Source organism: Aythya marila (assembly GCF_965140915.1).
Source record: "Aythya marila genome assembly, chromosome: 9".
Lineage (NCBI taxonomy): Eukaryota > Metazoa > Chordata > Aves > Anseriformes > Anatidae > Aythya > Aythya marila.
This window is the reverse complement of record NC_139050.1, coordinates 13,265,843-13,285,047: the sequence shown is the minus strand read 5'-3', so window position 1 is coordinate 13,285,047 and position 19,205 is coordinate 13,265,843. Positions and strand designations below refer to the sequence as shown.

The window sequence follows — 19,205 nt, the reverse complement described above, 5'->3', positions numbered from 1 at the left end:
TTGTCCAACCAGGGTGAGCTTCAAACACACAGCTGCGTGTGTCCAGGGAAGTGACATATCTTCAAATACAGCCAGCCTGAATGATGAAAATCAGTCTGCCAGCCTGCACAAATTTACATGAGTGCTTACACTATCACTCAGGCATTTCCTGTACTCCGGTGTGTGGTTTTTTTTTTTAATGTGAACTATCAAGGATTACAAATGGACAATTTTCCTTGCATTTCCTTCCAGCAGTCAGCTGTGCTCTGTAAGGCGTCAGGCGTATGCAAGGCTTCTCTGCCTGTGCTGCTCAGTGTGCGCTAACAGCCTCTTAGTGGGAGCTCTTTGGAGGATCAGCAGGACCAAACATGAAGCTGTGATGTTTAAAGACGATAAAGAGCCATGCGGGAGGTACCCCAGCATGTTTCACACACTGAGACACGTGTTGGAGCGTCCCTGCCGTGGTGACAGCAGGCGCTGCAGGCCTGTGCAGGCAGTGGCCTAGCTATGCTGCCCCATGCTGCCAGGTAGGGGATGCTCCTAGTCTGAGGCCACAGGGCTGTTACTGTGGCATGCTGACCAGCCTGAGCCTGAGCCAGCTATCCAGCAGTTCACTTTGGCTCCGGGGTCTTGTAAGTCATTCTCAGACACTTTGAAATTCATGCAGGGAAGATGTGATATTGCAAGCATAAATCAAGAGGTGACAGGCCTCTTTTGGAAGGTCGTGTTGTGTGGTGCTGTGCTTTGTGCTCAGTAAGCTTCTAGCTTGAAAAGTTTGGTGCATTTATTATTTTATCAAGTGTGGATGCTGTTTATCTCCTTTCTGTGCTTGACATCTTCAATATTCAGAATGTTTTTTTTATTCTCTACCTGAGACCAAAACCTAGTACTTCAAAGGTGGCGGTATCAGAGACCTGGTGAGGTGTTTTGCCAGTATGCCTGTGTAATTCTGCATTTCATAATCCAGTTTTTCTTCCTGCAGTAGTGCACAAGGTGGAGAGTGGATTATAAAGCTTGATGTGAGTGGGAAGAGCATACAGGGGCCTAGGCTGGAGTGATGGAGGTGGACTAGGCCCTAGCCAAAGTAAGTCGGCATTGGTCATGGGCTAATGTGAAGGATGAAGAGAAGACAAGAAATCTAAATATATGTGGAGGTACAGTGGATTTCTCTGAATTGTCTGACATAGTACTAGGAAGAGAGAGGGAAACAAATCCTCTTCTCTGCCAGAGACACTCTTGAACAGCACAAGATCCAGGAATACCTCTGTGGTCGGATGCTGGTGGTGGCAGAAGCTAATAGTCTAACACAGCACTCTAGCTTCTTAGAACAAGGTAAGGGATTTATACTAGTGTCTTGTGTAGCACACATTCAAAGATTAATGCTGTAATAAGAAAGAAAATCTTGTATAGGTAATTCAATGAGCAGTAACGTATCTTTTGCCTTGTGTTATTGTCCCCCAAGAGTATTTCTTCCTTAACGTTTGCTTTTTTGTTTTCTGATTAACTCTCTTACCTGTCCATGCTATAAAGCTGGAGCACATATTTGGACAAATATGTTCAGTCTGTTTTGGATTTGTTGAGGAGCTTCACTAAATCCCTCAATATCTGTGCACAGCCAGTGAAATAATGTGCTTGACTGCACAAATAAATAGAGTAGAAGTTTGATGTAAAGATTAAAAATTTATATGATAGGGAACAGTAGATATGTCTGCTGTCTGTTTCTTTCTCATAGGTTCTTACTTACCTCTCTAGATGCCTGTGCACAATATTTACTCCAGCATTGTTCGGTTTCCAATTTTGTGGAATCTGGTTTAATCATTAGGATTTGCATAGCGTGCAGTGATGTTAGCGAGGAAAGACGGTGCCATTTGTTACCAAATTTTATTGATTTGACTTGTGTTCTCAGTTGTTTCCTGAGACTATAATGCCCACAGATATAAGTGTGAGAACTTCATCTAAGGACACTTCTGTTTCAGTCCTCTAAACCTACCTGACATATCACTAGGGAGGTTGGCCTTTGGTAAACTCTTTGAGGATAGGTGTCCCACTATAGGGTAGGAGTTTCTTGGGGATGAAAGCTTCAAGTTTAGAGAAAATACGGAAAAATCACAGAATTCTAGACAGAAACCTAATTGCAGTGGCATATTTTTAATGCTCTGTTCACCTAAGGATACTCAAGCCTCGTGGAACAATTTGCAGAAAATTAGGTGGAATATTAAAAGATGTATCTCTGTGGTATTAACCAGCCTTACTTTCTTGACTGATGAAAGGTTTAAAAAATCCATTTAAACAGTTTTGAGCCACAGTGGAAATCTGTTGCCCAAATGCCAGGTGTTAACAAGATAGCCAGAAGGAAGTTAAGGAGAATCCCTGTATATGTAGGCAGTAAGTAGCACTCCTTTATGTTTTTATAGATGCATCATTTTGCATATGAAACATTCTCTTTCACATGTGTGTCACTGTCAGTAGTACTAATTTATTCTGAAGAAGTTGGAGCTAAGAAGGAAACCATGTCTGAATGTGTTGCTAGAAGACATCAGTTGCCTTTGATAGAAAGAACTGAGTTAAACATAATGTGCAAAACTGTGAGAAACAAATCTGACATCTCAATAGAGGAGTGAATGGTTTCCATTAGGCTTTCTAAATCTGTCTTTCTCAGAATACCCAATATAACCTCATACACTCTTGATTTTAACAGGCTTTATTATACTCAATCTCAACTATATAAATATAAAGCTAAAATATCTAAAATATTTAACAGATGTGGAACAGTAGAGAGAGACCTCTACAGTGTACAGTATGGGATTGGCCCAAGTTAAATAGTGATCACGGATTTTTAAATGTTAAATGCAGATCAGGAGGTAGATCATTATCCATCACCACACGTTGGCTGTTTTGGCATTTGAGCAAGAAATGGAAAAAACTCTTGACTAGTCTTATCTTTGAAATGAGTAGCTTGAGAGTGGTTTGGTTCCGACCTTGCAAGCTGCGCTAGCTTCCCAAGAGCACACGAAATGAAATTGTGCTCCAAATACCATCTATGCCTCAGTTTAGAAGACACTATACAAAAGGAGCTGTAGCTCAAAAAAGCATCCCAAGTTCTTTCATAGCTAGAGGTACTGGTGTGTGAGAAGCTCGACACAAACCAGCAAGGTGTGCCTTCAGCCCAGAAAGCCACCTGTACCCTGGGCTGAACCAACAGCAGAGCAGCCAGCAGGGTGAGGGAGGGGATTTCCCCCTCTGCTCTGCTCTCGTGGGGCCCCACCTCTGGTGCTGCGTTCAGTTCTGGGGCCCCTGGTGTAAGGAAGACACGGACCTGCTGGAACAAGTCCTGAAAAGGCCACAAGGATGATCAGAGGGCTCGGGCACCTCTCCTATGGAGACAGGCTGAGGGAGTTGAGGTTAGAGAACAGAAGGCTCCAGGGGATCTTTGAGGTCCCTACCAACCAAAACCGTTCTCGGTCTATGATTATGTGAAAAGGACTTGATGTAGATAAGCCAAGCAGACTGCACTGGTGGAGGCTTTGCAGGGAGAGAGGGATAGTGGACAGAATAAAGTATATGTATGAGATCACATAAAGGAGGAAGAGTTAACCCCAGAGTGGTCTGACAGCAAAATGAGGATATGAACCTCAGGGAGCATGGCAGAGATGGAGTGAAGAGATGGGATGAATGTGATCTAGTGTGTATAGATATAGATATAGATATAGTGTGTATATCTAGGATATATAGTGCTATCTAGAAGGGTCTCTTTGAAGTGTAACAGGGAGAAGGGAGATTTCACAAAAAATATAGCAAAATAACAGTTGTTTCAGGCAGCTACTCCTTCCTTACAAATAATAGGGAAAGTAAACCAGTTACTGGGCTTGCTATGCCCTGGCCAATGATTTTTGTGTTAGATTATTATGGAGATAATACATATATGTTTTACTACTAATAAAAAATAACACATTTATGACAGTTTCCTTGTCCAAAAGAAGTTCCATCCATGTTGAGAGCTAAATTCCCATTTTTGATAGTAATACTAAGGAGAATTATTTGGCCACTTGGAATTAAAATCAGAGCAAATGCTTAATTATTGCTGGGTCTTCCACTGTATCAAGAACATTCAGAAAAATTTGAAAGATGGGATTTTTTCAAAGAGGCCACTAATGTAAAACATCCACTGCAGATCGAAAAAAAGAATATATAAAACATATGGACATACACCATAGGTGCACAGTTTACTTGATGGTAATAAACTGCCTTTATCTAGAAGGTATGAGGCTAAAGAAACTGTTCAAAGAAAACTCCTGGGCTCCTGGCTAGTGAACAAAACAGAGGCAAACAAAATACCATAATTATACAATAAAACATCACCTTATAATGCTTAACAACAACTGTCATTTCTGCTTTCGTTCTTCTGTTACTATTCCTTCTTTCATTTCCCATTGTGGAGTATTTGAATGTTGGTGGCTCTAATATCTGACACAAGACAAAGCATTTCTTCATTACAAGACAAAGAATAGCTCATCAGCAAACCCCATGCCACGCTGAACACCTTCGCAAAATTGATCTGAGAGGCACAACAGATTGTGGCAATTAAAGAATCTCTCAAGCACTTCAAAACACAGATACCTCAGCTGTGTGTTTCATATTAATCCAAGCCTCCCTGAAGATAAAATTTGACAAGAAGGTCCTTCATTATGGTTCCATATTGCCTTCTCTTTAACAAAAAACATCTGAAGTGAATGAGAATTAGGGTGCCATCTATTTAAATATTCACAATAAGATTTGCAGTATGTGTAATCACGATATAACTCACCAGGAGAAAAACCTGTCAAATGAAAGGGGATAAGAGGAAATGAAATTTATAAGGTGGGCACATTAAAGCACCATTCACTGTATTAAAATTGCAGAATTTTGTCTGCGGTGTGTACCCTATAGAGGTGCTGAGATCAGACTTAAAATGAAAAAGCCATCATTAAAATAAACAAACTGAAAAACCCACCATCTATCCAGTAATGAAAGAACAAAAAGGGGAGGGGGGCATCTTTTTAATTACTACGATTAATCATGTTTATTACAGAAGGAATAAGGGACCAGCTAGGAACAGCCCTCAGTTGTGGTAGTAAATCCAAGAGTACGCGGTCCCTGTAGAGCTTACAGTCATAGACAAGACCAGGTAAAGCTCTGGGGAAGGTGACATAAAGCATAGCAGAGATTTTATGGTGAAGGTAGATCTGAACACAATTTCCGCAGGGCTTTTTGCCTATTTTCCTAAAGAAATGGGCATGGAGAATTATCCTTTCTGTCTAGCTTTGTTTGTGTTGGTGACCATGCCTCTGTGTGTCCCCCTCTAATAACAAGGGCAGGGGGGTGGGACTGATGAAGGGAAACATTTTGAGAGCTGACCTTCGCTGAAATGGGTGAGCAGGCTTTGATTTGGGGGTCAGTCATTCTCGACATCAGAGTAATCTGACTAGGTAGCAATGCTCTGCCCCATAACTTACGCAGCAGCGAGAGAAAAGAGGGAGAGAAAACATTGGTGTTCCTTGAGCATTTCCAGCTGCCATCGATTTCCCACTGGATGTTTGCTCCTACACTTGTAATCACAGAACAGGGCTGCGAGTTCTACATACTTGACAGTAAGAAGCATAGCTTTGTCTTTGAAGTTAAACTAAAGATAGACTTCGTCTTTTTAATGTATAATTAGTATCAGATGACCAAGCACACAGCAGGGGTTCTTGCTATACATCATGTTATGTTTCAGCAGCTAAGTATAGCTGTATTGCCTCAAAAATACTTAAAAGATTGGGAAGAAACAACTCCCCCAGATACAGTAGTCGAGGCAGTGGTTCTTTAGGGACTCCTACATCCCTGTCGGCTGCAGTCAGTACCAGCGAGCGGGGCTGCTGCCAAAGCAGCCAGCACTCAGGGCTCAGCACTGAGCTCCTTGGGAGGGGAGAGATGTCAGCGTGCAGATGAGGCACACTTGAAATGTAAATTCTTCATAATCTCCTTGTGCCATCTCTTCCTTGTTTTTCATGATTCATGGTTAGGAAAATGCCCCGGGCAAAATCAAGGCTCTGTAATGTGATTGCTCATGCATATTAATGAGCATACAAGTGGCTGGGAGTCTGCCTTTGTTTGCTGAGATCATCCTTTGTCATATCGAATAATTGTGCCTTCCAGAGCTGCGTGTGAACACTTGAACCTTTGTGGGGTTGAACTTACAGTAAGCAAGGTTGTTCCTGAGTTGGTATATAACAGATGTGCCGCAACTTGTTCTTCATTTCAGTGGTAGCTCAGCATCAGGAAAGAATGCTGATTTGAGTGCAGAGTCTGTGGTCAGTTCTAAAATGCTGTATTTCTCATTTGTAGTGTTTTGTTTTAAACAAGCAGATTACTCATGTGTGTATTTACTGGTCCTTGCTGCAGTTTCAGGGCATGATCAAATCGGAGCAAAGCAGAGCATCAGCACAAAATGCCAGCACTTGATAGTAATCACATCTCTTCCCTCACTCCGAGGAGGCTGGAGTCAGCAGCGTGCCAGGCCTGGTGGAGCAGGCAGTATGCGTAGGCTGCTTTATAAGCAGAACATGGGCTTTTCTGGAGCCACCTTAATTGTCCCTCAGTAGCATGCCTGCCCTTGAAGATGTCTGAGTTTTCCAGGCCACATTTCTCACCTAGAGTGATGTATGGCTGATTAGCTCATCTAGGGTTCCCAGATTGTGGGGAAACTTGCTCATGGTCAATGGTGAGATCCCTGGAGGTTGATTCCTCCTTGTTTCCACTGAGAAATATCTGCATAAAGAAAGATTTAGAGTTGTACAAAGGCAAAATGGAAAAGTAGCAAAGGTTCTTTCCTCAGAGGCCTAGGGAGGAAAAAAACAGACGAGATGGTTGCAAATGTCCTTTGCAGTCCTCCAGAGTGAATTAACGAAAGAAGGAACTGATGGAAGAAGAGCTTTCACATGTTAAGCCCAATAATAACAGCCAAGCGGAAGTGACCAGGAGTCATCATCCTTAGCTGAGTTGGTGACCATATTTAGGTGGGAAAGTGGAGCTGTTACATGAGAAAAAAAAAAAAAAGATAAACGGGTCACACACAGTGAAGAGAAGCTGGGCAAAGATAATCAAGTACAAATGAACTGGGGAGCTGAAGCACCTTGCTGAGAAGGGAGAAAGCAGAGTAGTAGCAGAGTGTTCTGTGTTACACTGACTGTCTTCCAGCGGTAGTTCTCAGGTCATTTTGATGGGATAATGAGTGTTAATCACCCAATCAAAATGAGCTCTCCTTACTGTATAACAGAAGCCATTTCCAGTCCACACCTCTCTGTCACCTTCAGTAGAGCTGACCTGTTTTCTTGGCTCCTCTTGAACACTGCTTGAAAGTTCAGAAATCTCAGGGGAAAATATTCTAACTGATTAGATGGGAAATTTGTCACTTTGAAAACATTCTAAAATAACAAGTGCCAAGTTTAAAACAACAGGACAAATGAGCATTGCATGTATGTGCTGAAACTGCTGAAAAGAATTCTGCAGTAAGGTGCTCATAGCAAAAATCGAGATCCCTGTTCTGAAATTTTCAATCCACTCCTTGGAAACAGCAGTTCCTTTGTACGGTTTGAAAGAGATGGAGAGAGAGACTTTCAAAGCCACTTTACATCTCTGGTAAATGCGGGCCAGTTCCCAACCCTGAATTATAGGTATATACACTGCAGGCAGAATGTGGTTATCATTTTCCCAGTGCACCATGAGAGAGCTTTTGATCTTTGTGATCAGATTATCTTGTTAGTGGTTTTTGAGAAAGTAAGAGGAGAAGATGATAGCCCACGAAGACTGATGCATTGACCTTTTTCTATTTGCTGTGCCTGTTCTAGGCCTGAATAGAATTTAAACCCATGCTGAGAAAGGTAAAGCAACTGCTCAGATCTCCAGGAATGTTCCCAGTGATCTGCCAAGGCTGGTTGTTCATTTGCCTGTGCATTGCATTTTGACCTGGTTCCATAAACAAACACAACTTACATAAGCATGCTCTGGTGTGTCCCTGCCTGTCAGGCTTGCTGCTCCTTCCATATGTTTTTAACCCATTAGCCAATTTTAGCCAAATGTAACAGATTGCAAGTTCCCTGAGCAGAGGAGAGGGGCTCACTGGTACAGAGACTGTACTGTGAACTCAGTCATTGTGAGACATCAGAGAGCCTTCGTGGGAAAGTCACCAGCGAAAAGGAAAGCCACAGGAAAATCGGCTTCAGTGACAGCTACTGCGTGCAGACATCCCTCTTTCTTCCCTTTTTAAGTAAAAATGACTTAGCAAAAACACTCAATCATATGTCCTCACATGTTGCCATGAAGCCATGGAAGCACAGCATCTGGATTGAGTCTTTTATAGTCAGATTCACGCAACATGAACTGTGTTTGTCTGTTTCATTAAAGCACCCTGCTTTCCCAAATGAAACAGTCTGGGCTGGCCCTTCATGTGGAATAAATTGGAGCAGCTCCACTGAATTCAGTTTGCTGATTCATAGCAGCAAAGGCTCTGATCCTCTCTTCTGTGCATATGTGGCACCTTTTAAATAATACAGTGCATTTAGAAATGCAACGGTGAGGATTTCAGAGAAGTCCAGTGGCACTGAGACAGTGTGATTGTTTTTCGAGTTAGGTTTGGGTTGCAGTGGTATTCAAACTAGTTAGTTTATGTAACAAAAAGTTGGTTATTTAGCTCCCAGCATCAGTACATCTTGAATGACAGTCATTGTTATCCATGTTCTTACCATGTTTTCCATTTTTTATTTCATATTGTATTTTAATGCTCAGTTGCTGGGATTTAGTATGGAGGAAATGTGCTGCTTCTGTCATGTTTTAACATGAAAAATCAAATCCAAAGCCTGGGTCCATTGAGTAATGAGAGACTGATTGTTCACAAGTCTTTCCAGTGAAATGTCAAACTTCTCATACTATGAAAATGATCTTCAGCAACACAGAGCTTGAAAGCAGATAATAATCCAAGAACATGAAACAGAGCTAACATGCACTGGAGCATGTCATGAAAATTCCTGCAAGGAAAAAAAAAAAAAAAAAAAAGTAATTTCTGCCTGAGTACAAAGCAAGAAGAAAGGTTTGTTCTGTGCCTTAAATGATTTAGAGAAGCCGCTGTTTACTCACGTAGCCCATTAAAACACACAGCTTGTCAGAAGGGTGCCATTCAAAGACTGACGAAGTGCAACCAGCCTCCTGGTTACAGGCACTTCTCATTTCATACTTCCCAAGTCTGATCAGACAGAAGTTTCTTCATTATTATTAGACATCTAAAACCTGATGAGTCAGAGCTCCTAGTCAAACAGCACATTGGAAACCACACTAAGCACCAGCAATAATTAATACATTTTTTGGAGCCACGTTTCTACTTCAGGCACAGCTAAGAGGCTTCATTCTTAGCCTAGAGGAAAGAATGGACATAACTCGATAGGTGGACATAATTTGCCCATGCAGAAATCAGACAAGCAAGGAAATAACACTCCTAATGGCTAATAGGAGTGGTTCCGGTTTGCGATTTTGGTTTTACAAATCAATTTTCTAATATTAGAAACTAGCAGAGCGTAGAGACACAGGATGGAAGCCTGGAGGAGACCTCCTGAAATATTGCATACAGCTCATTGACATCACAGGGAACATCACTCACTCACAGATTTATTCAGCCAGGTCTCGCAAATACTTGAGGATTTTTGTCCCCATCTTTCTCTTGGTAGGCTGCTCCCAAAACTTCTAACTCTGATAGTTAAAAAGCTTGTTTCTCCTCTTTTTATTTCTGTTCTAGATATATTCTCAGGGGTCTCTTCACATCTAAGGGGAAGGCCAAATATATTTATAGACAATGCTCATATTCTCCCAGTCAGCCACTCAGAGAAGTCTCTCTATTTTTTCTGTTCATTTCTTTAGTCCTTCTCTAAAGTTAACCCCCTTGCTTTTTTGTTTGTTTGTTTGTTTTTGTTGTTGTTGTTCATTTTTTTCTTTTTTTCCAAAAGTGGAGAAATAGTGTCAGAAGCAGCAGAGAACAGGCCCGTTTGTGAGAGCACAGGAGATGACATTTGCTAGATCTGGCCTGGTGCCTCAGTATCTCAGCACTGCAGAGACACGGTGTGTTCATCTCCCAGCTGCCTGCCCATGTAGAGAATCACACATTCTGGTCTCGTGCATTATTAGGATGATTCTAAAAAATCAGTGAGGCTCCCACTGGTGGTATCACTGTCATCCAACTAATATGTGCATGCATGCTGTGCTCCACAGCTGTGTCTAGAGATGTTGTGGCCCACGATTTTCTTGCAAGGGACCACATAGCAAGAACTACTTTGCAACACTGGCATTCTGAGTACCTTGTTGGCATTCTCAGCAGCCCTCTGCCTCTGAAGCTCTTGGGTCAAACAGCCCCTCTCCCACAAATGAACTGTTTTGAAGGGTGAAAGAATTTTCTATATGCAACTCCTGCATATTGTTCAGCAAGAATTGCAATGTTTATCTTACATTTTTATTACAATTGTTTACCTTTTTTTTTTTTTAATTGAACAAGATGCAGAAAGTCTTAATATAACACAACAGGTTTTTAGCCATATGCTCTATTTTCAGACTACACATACTGCAATTTAAAAGCAAATTTTATTTTTGGAAAAGACTACACTAACTGTCTGAAGTTGAAATGCATGCCCATGGCAGGGAATAACCCAAGGTATTTGCATCAGTCACACTAGGCATCAGGTGAGCAGGATCTTCTTTGTCATGTCGCATAATACTAAGAAGTTACAGCCCAACACTAAGATTAAACATCAGGAAGGGATGTCTGCTTACTTCCTCGACCCATCTTAGTAAATTCAAATCAAATTGTATTAATTCTCTTTAAACAGCTGTTGTGCTTGGTGAAAACATTAACTAGAATAAGTCTTACTTTATTTCTGCTCAATTTATTTAATTCACATTTAATACCTTTCGGGTAATAGTTTACCCAAACTGGTATTATAAAGCTTTTGTTAAAAACTTTAAGACTCTATGGGTGCATTCTTGTTGCTTCTTCACATAGTAATCAGTAAATATAAGGACGTACATAGCTTGCATACTTCTGTTCAGTGAATACTGAACTGATCATGGTGCTAGCACTCTGCAGAAGTACACTCACCTCTAGGAAACAGCTAGAAGACAAAACCCATAAATATCTACAATAGAAGCACTAACACTGCAGTATAAGAAGGTGAATCTGTAAAAGGTATCTTCCATTTCTGATGAAATACTTCTATTACATTTGTAATCAACTGAAAGAGAAATAACTGCTTTTAGCTTCTCTGTTGTGGAGTGTGAATCTGCAATCTTCTTCTATACGGGAAGTCAGTGAGAAGAAGGTGGATAAGAGGAAGGACACAGATGGGGAATGAAAAGTATTCAAAGATAAATGAAAGCACAGATTCTAAAGTGTCTTAAAGTGTCTAATGTGTTACCTGGCAATAAAAATGTGAGGAAGAGAGGGGGAAGAGGATAAGGAGTCAATCTGCATAAACCAGGAGAACAAAAGGTAATCACAAGTGAAGAAAGACTTATGCAAATATAGAGCCTCAAGGACACAGGACTGGAAAGAGTATGTAGAGAAGTCATGTCTGTAAAAAATGTTAGAAAAAGTTGCATGTGAAAATAAAGAGGAATGGTTGCAATACGCTTCCTCAGAAATGATAGGAAGGTATATGCATTGTAGGATTGTAGGGTTATAGGTGCTCTTTCAGAAAAGAGTGGGGGGGGGAGGGGGTAAAGCAAATAAAAGCATGAACTGCATAAGTTACTTGGCTTGAAAAAGGTGGTTTAAGACAAAAAGCAAGTTCTGACCTTCCCAAAAGACGGACAGCTAGTTCTGAAAGTACTTAGAAACACAGTAGGAAAGCTGGTGAAATAATTAAAATATTTTGTAGGAAAGAGTTCTAGAATGAGGCAGAAACCAGAAACTTGTCAAATTTATCATAAATCTGGCTTCCTGGGAAGCTGCAATGTAAGAAACAAAGGTGTTCAAGGAAAGGTTGGACCTGGTGCTTAGGGACATGGTTTGATGGGTGACATTGGTAGTAGGGGGATGGTTGGACCAGACAATCTTGAAGGTCTTTTCCAACCTTAATGATTCTATGATTTGGAATATAGAGGAGAGGTCTGTGGCTTAGTAGGTCTGTGGCTTAGTGACAGACCTGGTGTGTTTATTCTACACAAGGGCTATATAATGTGTGAAAGCACTTCCAGATGACATGAGAAGTTTGATAGCTGAAGAAACCAAAAGAAGGGTAAAAACAAACAAACAAACAAACAAACAAAAAACAGAAAGGAAACAAAGGACTTGGAGAATGCTATGTATAGGTAGAGCGGAGATACTGTGGGGCAGAAGAGATAAAGGTGCTGTTGGTCCCCATTTTGTGGGCATGCCTAGTTTGAGACTTGCACTTTGCATCTTTCCGTGTGCTTCAACAGAGCCTTCACTGTTGGTTTATATGTATACCAGGAGCATTGACAGAGACAAGAGATAGAAATCTAGTGTAAATAAATGCAAGCTCCTTAGAGGAAAGGGAAAAACATAAAACAAAGGAATCTACCAGTACTGGTCCAATTCCCAAGCTGGAAAAGGTCTGGTCAGGAGAGACGTGAATACAATTCAAAAACCATTATAAGTTCTTAACCACGTTGCATAAATTATGCATAGCTGTTGAATTAAATTGTTCTAATATTGTACAGGTAACTTGTAAAGCAAGATGTATGATGCAAAGGTTATTGTAAGGATCTGAATAAATCCAGCAGAAGGAAACCTTTGGTGATGTCAGGTGCTCCAGAAGGTTAGCTGTCTGTCTTCATCAGCTAAAAAAAGGGATTCAAGAGTTGAATGGTGCTACCTTGCTGAACTGTACTGCTCTCGGAAGAAGCTAGAAGGGATAATGCACTGGGCCTTTCGGATTTCTCTAAAATGCAGACAAGGGAAGAAAAAACAAAATGTCTGACAAGATCGAAGACAAATAAGTTCATTTATACTGTAATATATGAGCTAGATAAATGTGAAAAGACGAAGCAAAAACAACCGCCAAATGCTTTTAAAAGGATCTAAGAGCATATGTGGAGGAAAATTAACCATAAATGTTATCTCAAAGGAGAGGACCCTCTTGGAATAAGCGATATGGCATTTATGTCTAAAATTTGTTATGTTGCTATTGTTTTGTGAAATGACAGAACATCTGCTCAGTCACAAGACACCAGTAAAATGCAGCTTTATGCCTAAAGCAATATGTCAGTCCCTAACAAAAAATATATATAATAGATGAAAAACAAAGGAGCATTGTCTTTTTCAGTTGTAGTCATTTCTGACCTAATAATGGTTTAGAAAGGATTTTTAGTTGTATTTTTGAAGAAAAAAATGAATGGAAGGATTGAGTCATTTATTTATTACTCTTCAAGATCAGGCTTTGTGCATTATTTGGGCAGAAGATGGCAAAATGCTTTGTCTCTGCAAATCGTTTTTATGTCACTAAAGTATTTTTCAGAAGACAGCTACTTGCAACTATCTTGAAAAAAGATCAAGCTTATCTTACAATTTCTGAACTCATTATATAGTAAGTCATTTTTTGATCTCTGGGAACAACAGCAAGTCCAGATACGTGTGCTCACATGAGAAGTGAACGGAAGTTAGATTTCACCTCAAAAATGACTTTTCGGAGAGGAAAAGCATCCAAACCAAAATCTGTCATACAGGAAATTAATTAACAAATTCCTCAGGAAGCAGTTATTATATGGGATTTGTCTCTGAATATTCCAAGCACACAACTTTTAAGTGGCTTCATTCAAAAAATGCTTCCTCTTACATTTTCATTGCTGTGTTTGCTGACCTGAAAAGCTTAAAACTATGGTGCAAAATATAATTTCAAAATCTATTTTCTGCTGAAATTGGTATTATCCTACAGCTTAGAGCAGTCCCTTCAGATACATGTGCAGATATGATCTCTCAGAAAATAGACTCATCAATGAAATTGATTAAAATTGACAGTTTTATCAAATAGCCCTCACAGAGCTAAAGAGCTATTATTTAATTAATGTGTGGAAGTATTCATCTGGAACATACCTTCAGGAAAAAGCATGACCACAAATTTATTTTCTAACACATCTGTGCTCAAAGATCCAGAATGAGAATTAGGATTAGGCTCATATTAGGAAGCTCAGGGGTTGCATGGCACGTAATCTTTTATAAAGTCTGAAGGACTCTTTGGGTGACCAGGACTTTGTGTGCTACTTCATCAAGGACTAACAGGGGAGGAAGACAGCAGCCATGCTGATATCATTTCTTTCTTCTCCATAAAACCGATGTCAGCAGAATGTTGGTGTTTTTTTTAACATAATTTAAGGTTGGAACCTTTGCTGGAATCAGTAAAATGCATCAGCACAGTCATCTGTGTCTGACTCAGAGCAGAACAGTAATATGGGATTTTTACCCTTCAGCTGAATCAAAAACAGATACTAAAGCCTTTCCACAGAAAGACTGTAGAGTTTCTCAAAAACCCTTTAGAGGGTTATGAAGCTGATCCAAAGCCTGCTGCAGCTGGGAAGATTCCTGATCTGAGTCATTTTTCAGTTTTTGAGCTATTTACATAAGCTTTTCATGAGTAAAAAGTATCGTCTTTTAGATGAGGCAAAAACTTGATGACTTAATTTTTAAGCTGTTAAGATTCCAGTATCTTCTGAAATCACAAGCAGCAAATACCTTCTGCTTTTTGAAGGTAAAGACACAAACACCAATGCCTGACTTGAAATCCACTGCAATTATTTAAGCTATGTGCCAATTCTCAGCATCAGGACAGTGCAATCCCGGGCTGGACCTTCTGTGCAGAGCCGCCATGTATGGCTGGAGTGCATCATGCATCAGCAGGCGGAGTACAGGCTGGCAAAATTAGGCTTATTTAAGAGTAGTTTGTAATAATATAAATGCCATTACAGACTCCAGTCTCTGAGCTCTGCCTTTCTGCATGGGGAAAGGACTTGTTTGCTCTCCAGCATTCTGGGGGGAATCCGGGAGTTTTGGGGTTGGTGCCTGCAGCCAGGAGCATTGTTGGGACGTTTGGGCAGGTCATGGCTGTCTCTGAAGAGGCCTTGAATGGTGCTGCAAAAAATTAGGGATATGCCCTGCCTACACCCACCTTCTGGACTTACCAGAGCTTTAGAAATATTAAGGATGTTGTTTTTCTGTTGTGACACTTCTTCTAAAGCTCCAGCACCCTGTACCATCCTGATGCAGTGTGCTATTTCAGTGCAGTCTCAGGCCTCTGAGAAAGGTGTCTGTGATTCTTGGAAAAGACGAAGGAGAAATACTAGCATGCGCTTTGATATTGCACTAAAACAGCTCTCACTGAAGTCATGTGGCGGTGTCTGAGGGATGAGCATTCCTAACTAATGCAGTGGCACTACTTCATCTCCTGGAATGAATTTAATTACAGATAAACCAGTATGTGTGCACAGAGTTGGGCACTGGTTCATTGCTCTTGGTGAATAGTAGCCACAGGTCAAAAGTTGAGAAATACAAGGGGAAAAAGGTAGGTAGGTTGCACCTGAGCTTGAACTAAGTTGTAATGTTGAGCTTCCCTGTAAGGGTTCTGTGTAACAGCGCCTCTGTGCTGGCCAGCCTAGAAAGAGCAGGGTAAAGTTTGAGTAATATGACCAGGAGATGCAGATCTGGGCTATGTTTAATCTCATTGTCACGAAAGCCTGAAGAACCCAGAAGCCAGTAAAACTTTGCAGTGCACCATGTTGCAAAGCAAACTGGTTTCTTGGTCTTTTTCCAAGAGTGGTGCACACTTGGTTTGAGTATTTACTTGTTTTGAGCAGGGGTCAGGATTGAGCCATGAACACTGAATGAAATCAAATTTTCGAAAAGAATGATTGCCTTAACAGGCAATAAACATTTCTGCTTTGACTGGCAAACAATCATTAAAAGCCTTTATTAAATTTTGCATCCGTTCTGTTCACCACTTAGCCATTTCTTTTCATTCTGAGGCATTATAACTAAGAATGAATGAGTCTTCTCTAATATGGTCAGGACACAATAAATCTATGAAAGAACTGAGTTATCTTTCTCCCTCATAGGCAAATTTTTCCAATTGTTTAACAAAATGTTGTTTTGTATTGCCATGACATCAGCCTTTATGCCTTAGAATACTGAGGCTCAACATTAGGCAGCTTGTTTTTAACAAACAGCCAGGCAGTAACAATTAGACAGTGTTTGATGCTCTTCCCCACTAGAGTCCATACCCTCTCCTCCCACTTACAGATCTTGCCACTGCAGTGCGAAGTCATTTTTGTTTTCAGAATGAGCAAACAGATCCTGCAGTGAAAAGGTGGAAAAATCCCGGAGTTCTGCCATATAGGAGTTGGCGTCTGGTGCTCCACAGAACAGGGTCTCTGCTGCGCTGATCCAAGCCTTCGTCAGCCCCAGTGAGGAGGATGGCAGCTCGCAGCATCAGAAGAAGAAGGAGGCTACCACAAAAAGCCTCCCACTGCGGAGGAATTGCTGCATTTGTTGTCATCCGTTCAACCTAGTTAACACGGCGGTATTAGCCCTGTGCTCCAGTTCCTCCCCCAGCTCCCAGCTCACCTCCTTTTTAGTGTGAAAACTGCTTGAATCTTCAAAGCTGCGTTTGAAAATACATTTCACTCAGCACCAAGGATAATCACAGTCCTCTAGGCTAAAGCAGATCACAAAGCCTGAAATGAATCTGCGATACTTTGGGGGGAAGATACGTGTGGTGGAGGCTATTGGATGGCTCCAGAATGTGACCAACTTTGAGAAGCGTTACAAAGTCTTTCCATTTGGTAAAATATTTTCATGTAACTGAATGAGAGGTTTTAATCATACCTCATCATACTGTATGGGCAGAGCTAATGCAAACAAGGTTTTTGTAACTCTGAGAAGGAGACAAACAAGCTGCTGCTGTTTAAAACAGTGTTCATGTACTTTGGAGGTTGAGTTTCAGCTAAGTGAAGGGAGTGATCCAAAATACTGGAATGGATGTTTTAGTCACTTGAAATCAAAGCCAATGTCCCCATTGTAAATCTCAGAAAGACGGAGAAAAGGAATTGGTAATTGCTCACAAAACGAGAGAAGGATGCATGGGGAATGGAAACTTAATAGTAGTGGTGGTGGCTTAGCCAGGTTGTGAAAAAACCCAGTCCAAATTAGGGCATTCCCTTGTTGCTGAGCTGTAGGGAAAGCCTAGCTCTTGAGGTTGTCCTCTTCAGAAGCTGTTCCATCTTCTGTACTGCCACAAGCACAGACTGCTTTCCACCAAGGGATGTGAAGCACCTTGGTTCTGGCTTTTGCATCAGCAAATGCTGAAGTGTGGTGCAAAAAGGGCATTGTGCCAACAGGAGAGGTCCCACATAGCTCAGCAAACAGCTGCTCTTCTCAGGTGTGGGGGACAGGTTCAAGGCATCCTCTGAATTGTCCTTCCTTGACTAAAACCATGTAATAAAATGTATTAGATTAAGCCAGTCAATTCATTTCTTCCCAAGTAGTGTTGGTGTTGCTGTTTCTTGGGTAGGTTGGATGTAGACTGACTGTAAATGGAATAGTATTTTTCATGTTTCAGAACTACCAAGGAAATAAAAAATCCCTTTGTTCCCATAGCACTAATAATAGGCAACTGTTTGTAGTGACCGAGGGAGAGAAAATGTCCAAAGATCAAAAAGATGAGTGTGGGAAGTAAATACATTGTTGCAGTAAGTGTGACCCAGTATGATACGTTCAGATTTATAGCTTTCTTCTTCTGTAGTCTGTTCAAAACATAGATTTCAAGTGAAATTTAATGAACAACTTAACAGTTCATGCAGGCATCTTAAATAAGAGCATCTTAAAAATCATATCCAGGGGCCAAGGTTTCCAACTGACCAAACCCATAATGAAAAGTAGCAAATACAGTAGCCAGGTTATACTGCAGTCTTGAATTGTAAAAAAGTACTCAGATGTGGCAGCTGGTAACACCATTAACCAGTGATCTCCAGACTGTGGCCTACAGGTCCAGCCCTCCCTGTGATGATACTGGGTGATACGGTGTTTTCAATGAAAAGTTTGACGTTAGGTGTTACTGGTCATCTGTGGTGGAGAAATTTTGATGGTATCGTCTTTAGCTCCCGAATGCAAGGATGTCACTGCTAGAAATCTTCTCCAACCTGAGGAGCAGTTCTGGAGACTATGTGAAAGTGCTTGTTGCTTTATAAACCCAGCTTGGTCAACAGAGATAGGAGCTGTGTAAATATTCTGACCGTTGTTGGTTTTCTGCTTTTTCCTTTTTAGCTGGATGCTGAGAAGGCAAAATTAAAACTGGAAAGATGGGCTTCCCGGGATGCTGGCAGCGGGGGTGGAAGAAGTGAAGAAATGGAGGCAAGTGGGGACTGCGATGATGAGGATGGCTGTCAAGGATCCGGTGACAGGATTCACACAGCAGGTAAATACTCTTTCTGTAGACACATACAGAGCTTAGAAATTCATGAATGTCACAATTAGGTGGACAGAGCTAAGACTTGCACTGCTTGAGTTACTGTCAAAATCCTACTGAATTCAAAGGATTCAAATCTTAATCTGTGAAGAGCTGCAGTTAAAATAGAACGATCCAGACAGTAACCCAACATAATTTAACACTTGGCATTGCAGATAAAAGACTTAAATTTAGAGTGAATAATAATCTGCAAGAAAATCTAGCTCACAGAAATACTGGAAGAGTTTTCCTAGATAATGCAGGCTCTTCAAATAAATAGAAAATTAATGTCCTTATAGACTGTGTTGAGTGTTAACATAAATATTTATTGGTTGCATAATGATACTAAAGGATGCTTCAGAGTTTTGCTGAAGGTACGTATTCTTGAAAAAATACCTCATGTATTGTTTTTTGCAAAAGTGGGTTGCTGGATAAAGATAATCCTGATATAACATTTCTTGATATTCCCAGATACGCATTCTGCAGTATTTATTCATGTTGTTTATTCATTACTTGACTGATATGTCATCAAGCGTGGAATCTAACTTAACTTCTACCAAAATACTGGCAATTTAATAGGTAGTTAAGTCCTTACTAGAATAAAACACATTAGCGCACATTAAGATGGGATGGAACTCAGCTAAGTTTTAAACTGCTGCTGCATTCAGTAGAGGTGACCAAGTGCCTCTTTCTTGTCCTTTACTACTACAATGGGAGTCA

General features: G+C 40.8%; 1 protein-coding gene across 2 annotated transcripts in view; it reads left to right on the top strand.

The window, feature by feature from the left end:
• The window catches only part of LOC309881459 (glypican-5-like), a 369,768-nt gene that overhangs the window by 253,072 nt on the left and 97,491 nt on the right, over positions 1-19,205 (top strand). For both annotated transcript variants that reach the window (XM_082767440.1, XM_082767439.1), the window contains one exon: positions 18,305-18,455. In XM_082767440.1, the coding sequence (XP_082623566.1) occupies positions 18,305-18,455 (151 nt within the window). The remainder of the gene's footprint in view (positions 1-18,304; positions 18,456-19,205) is intronic.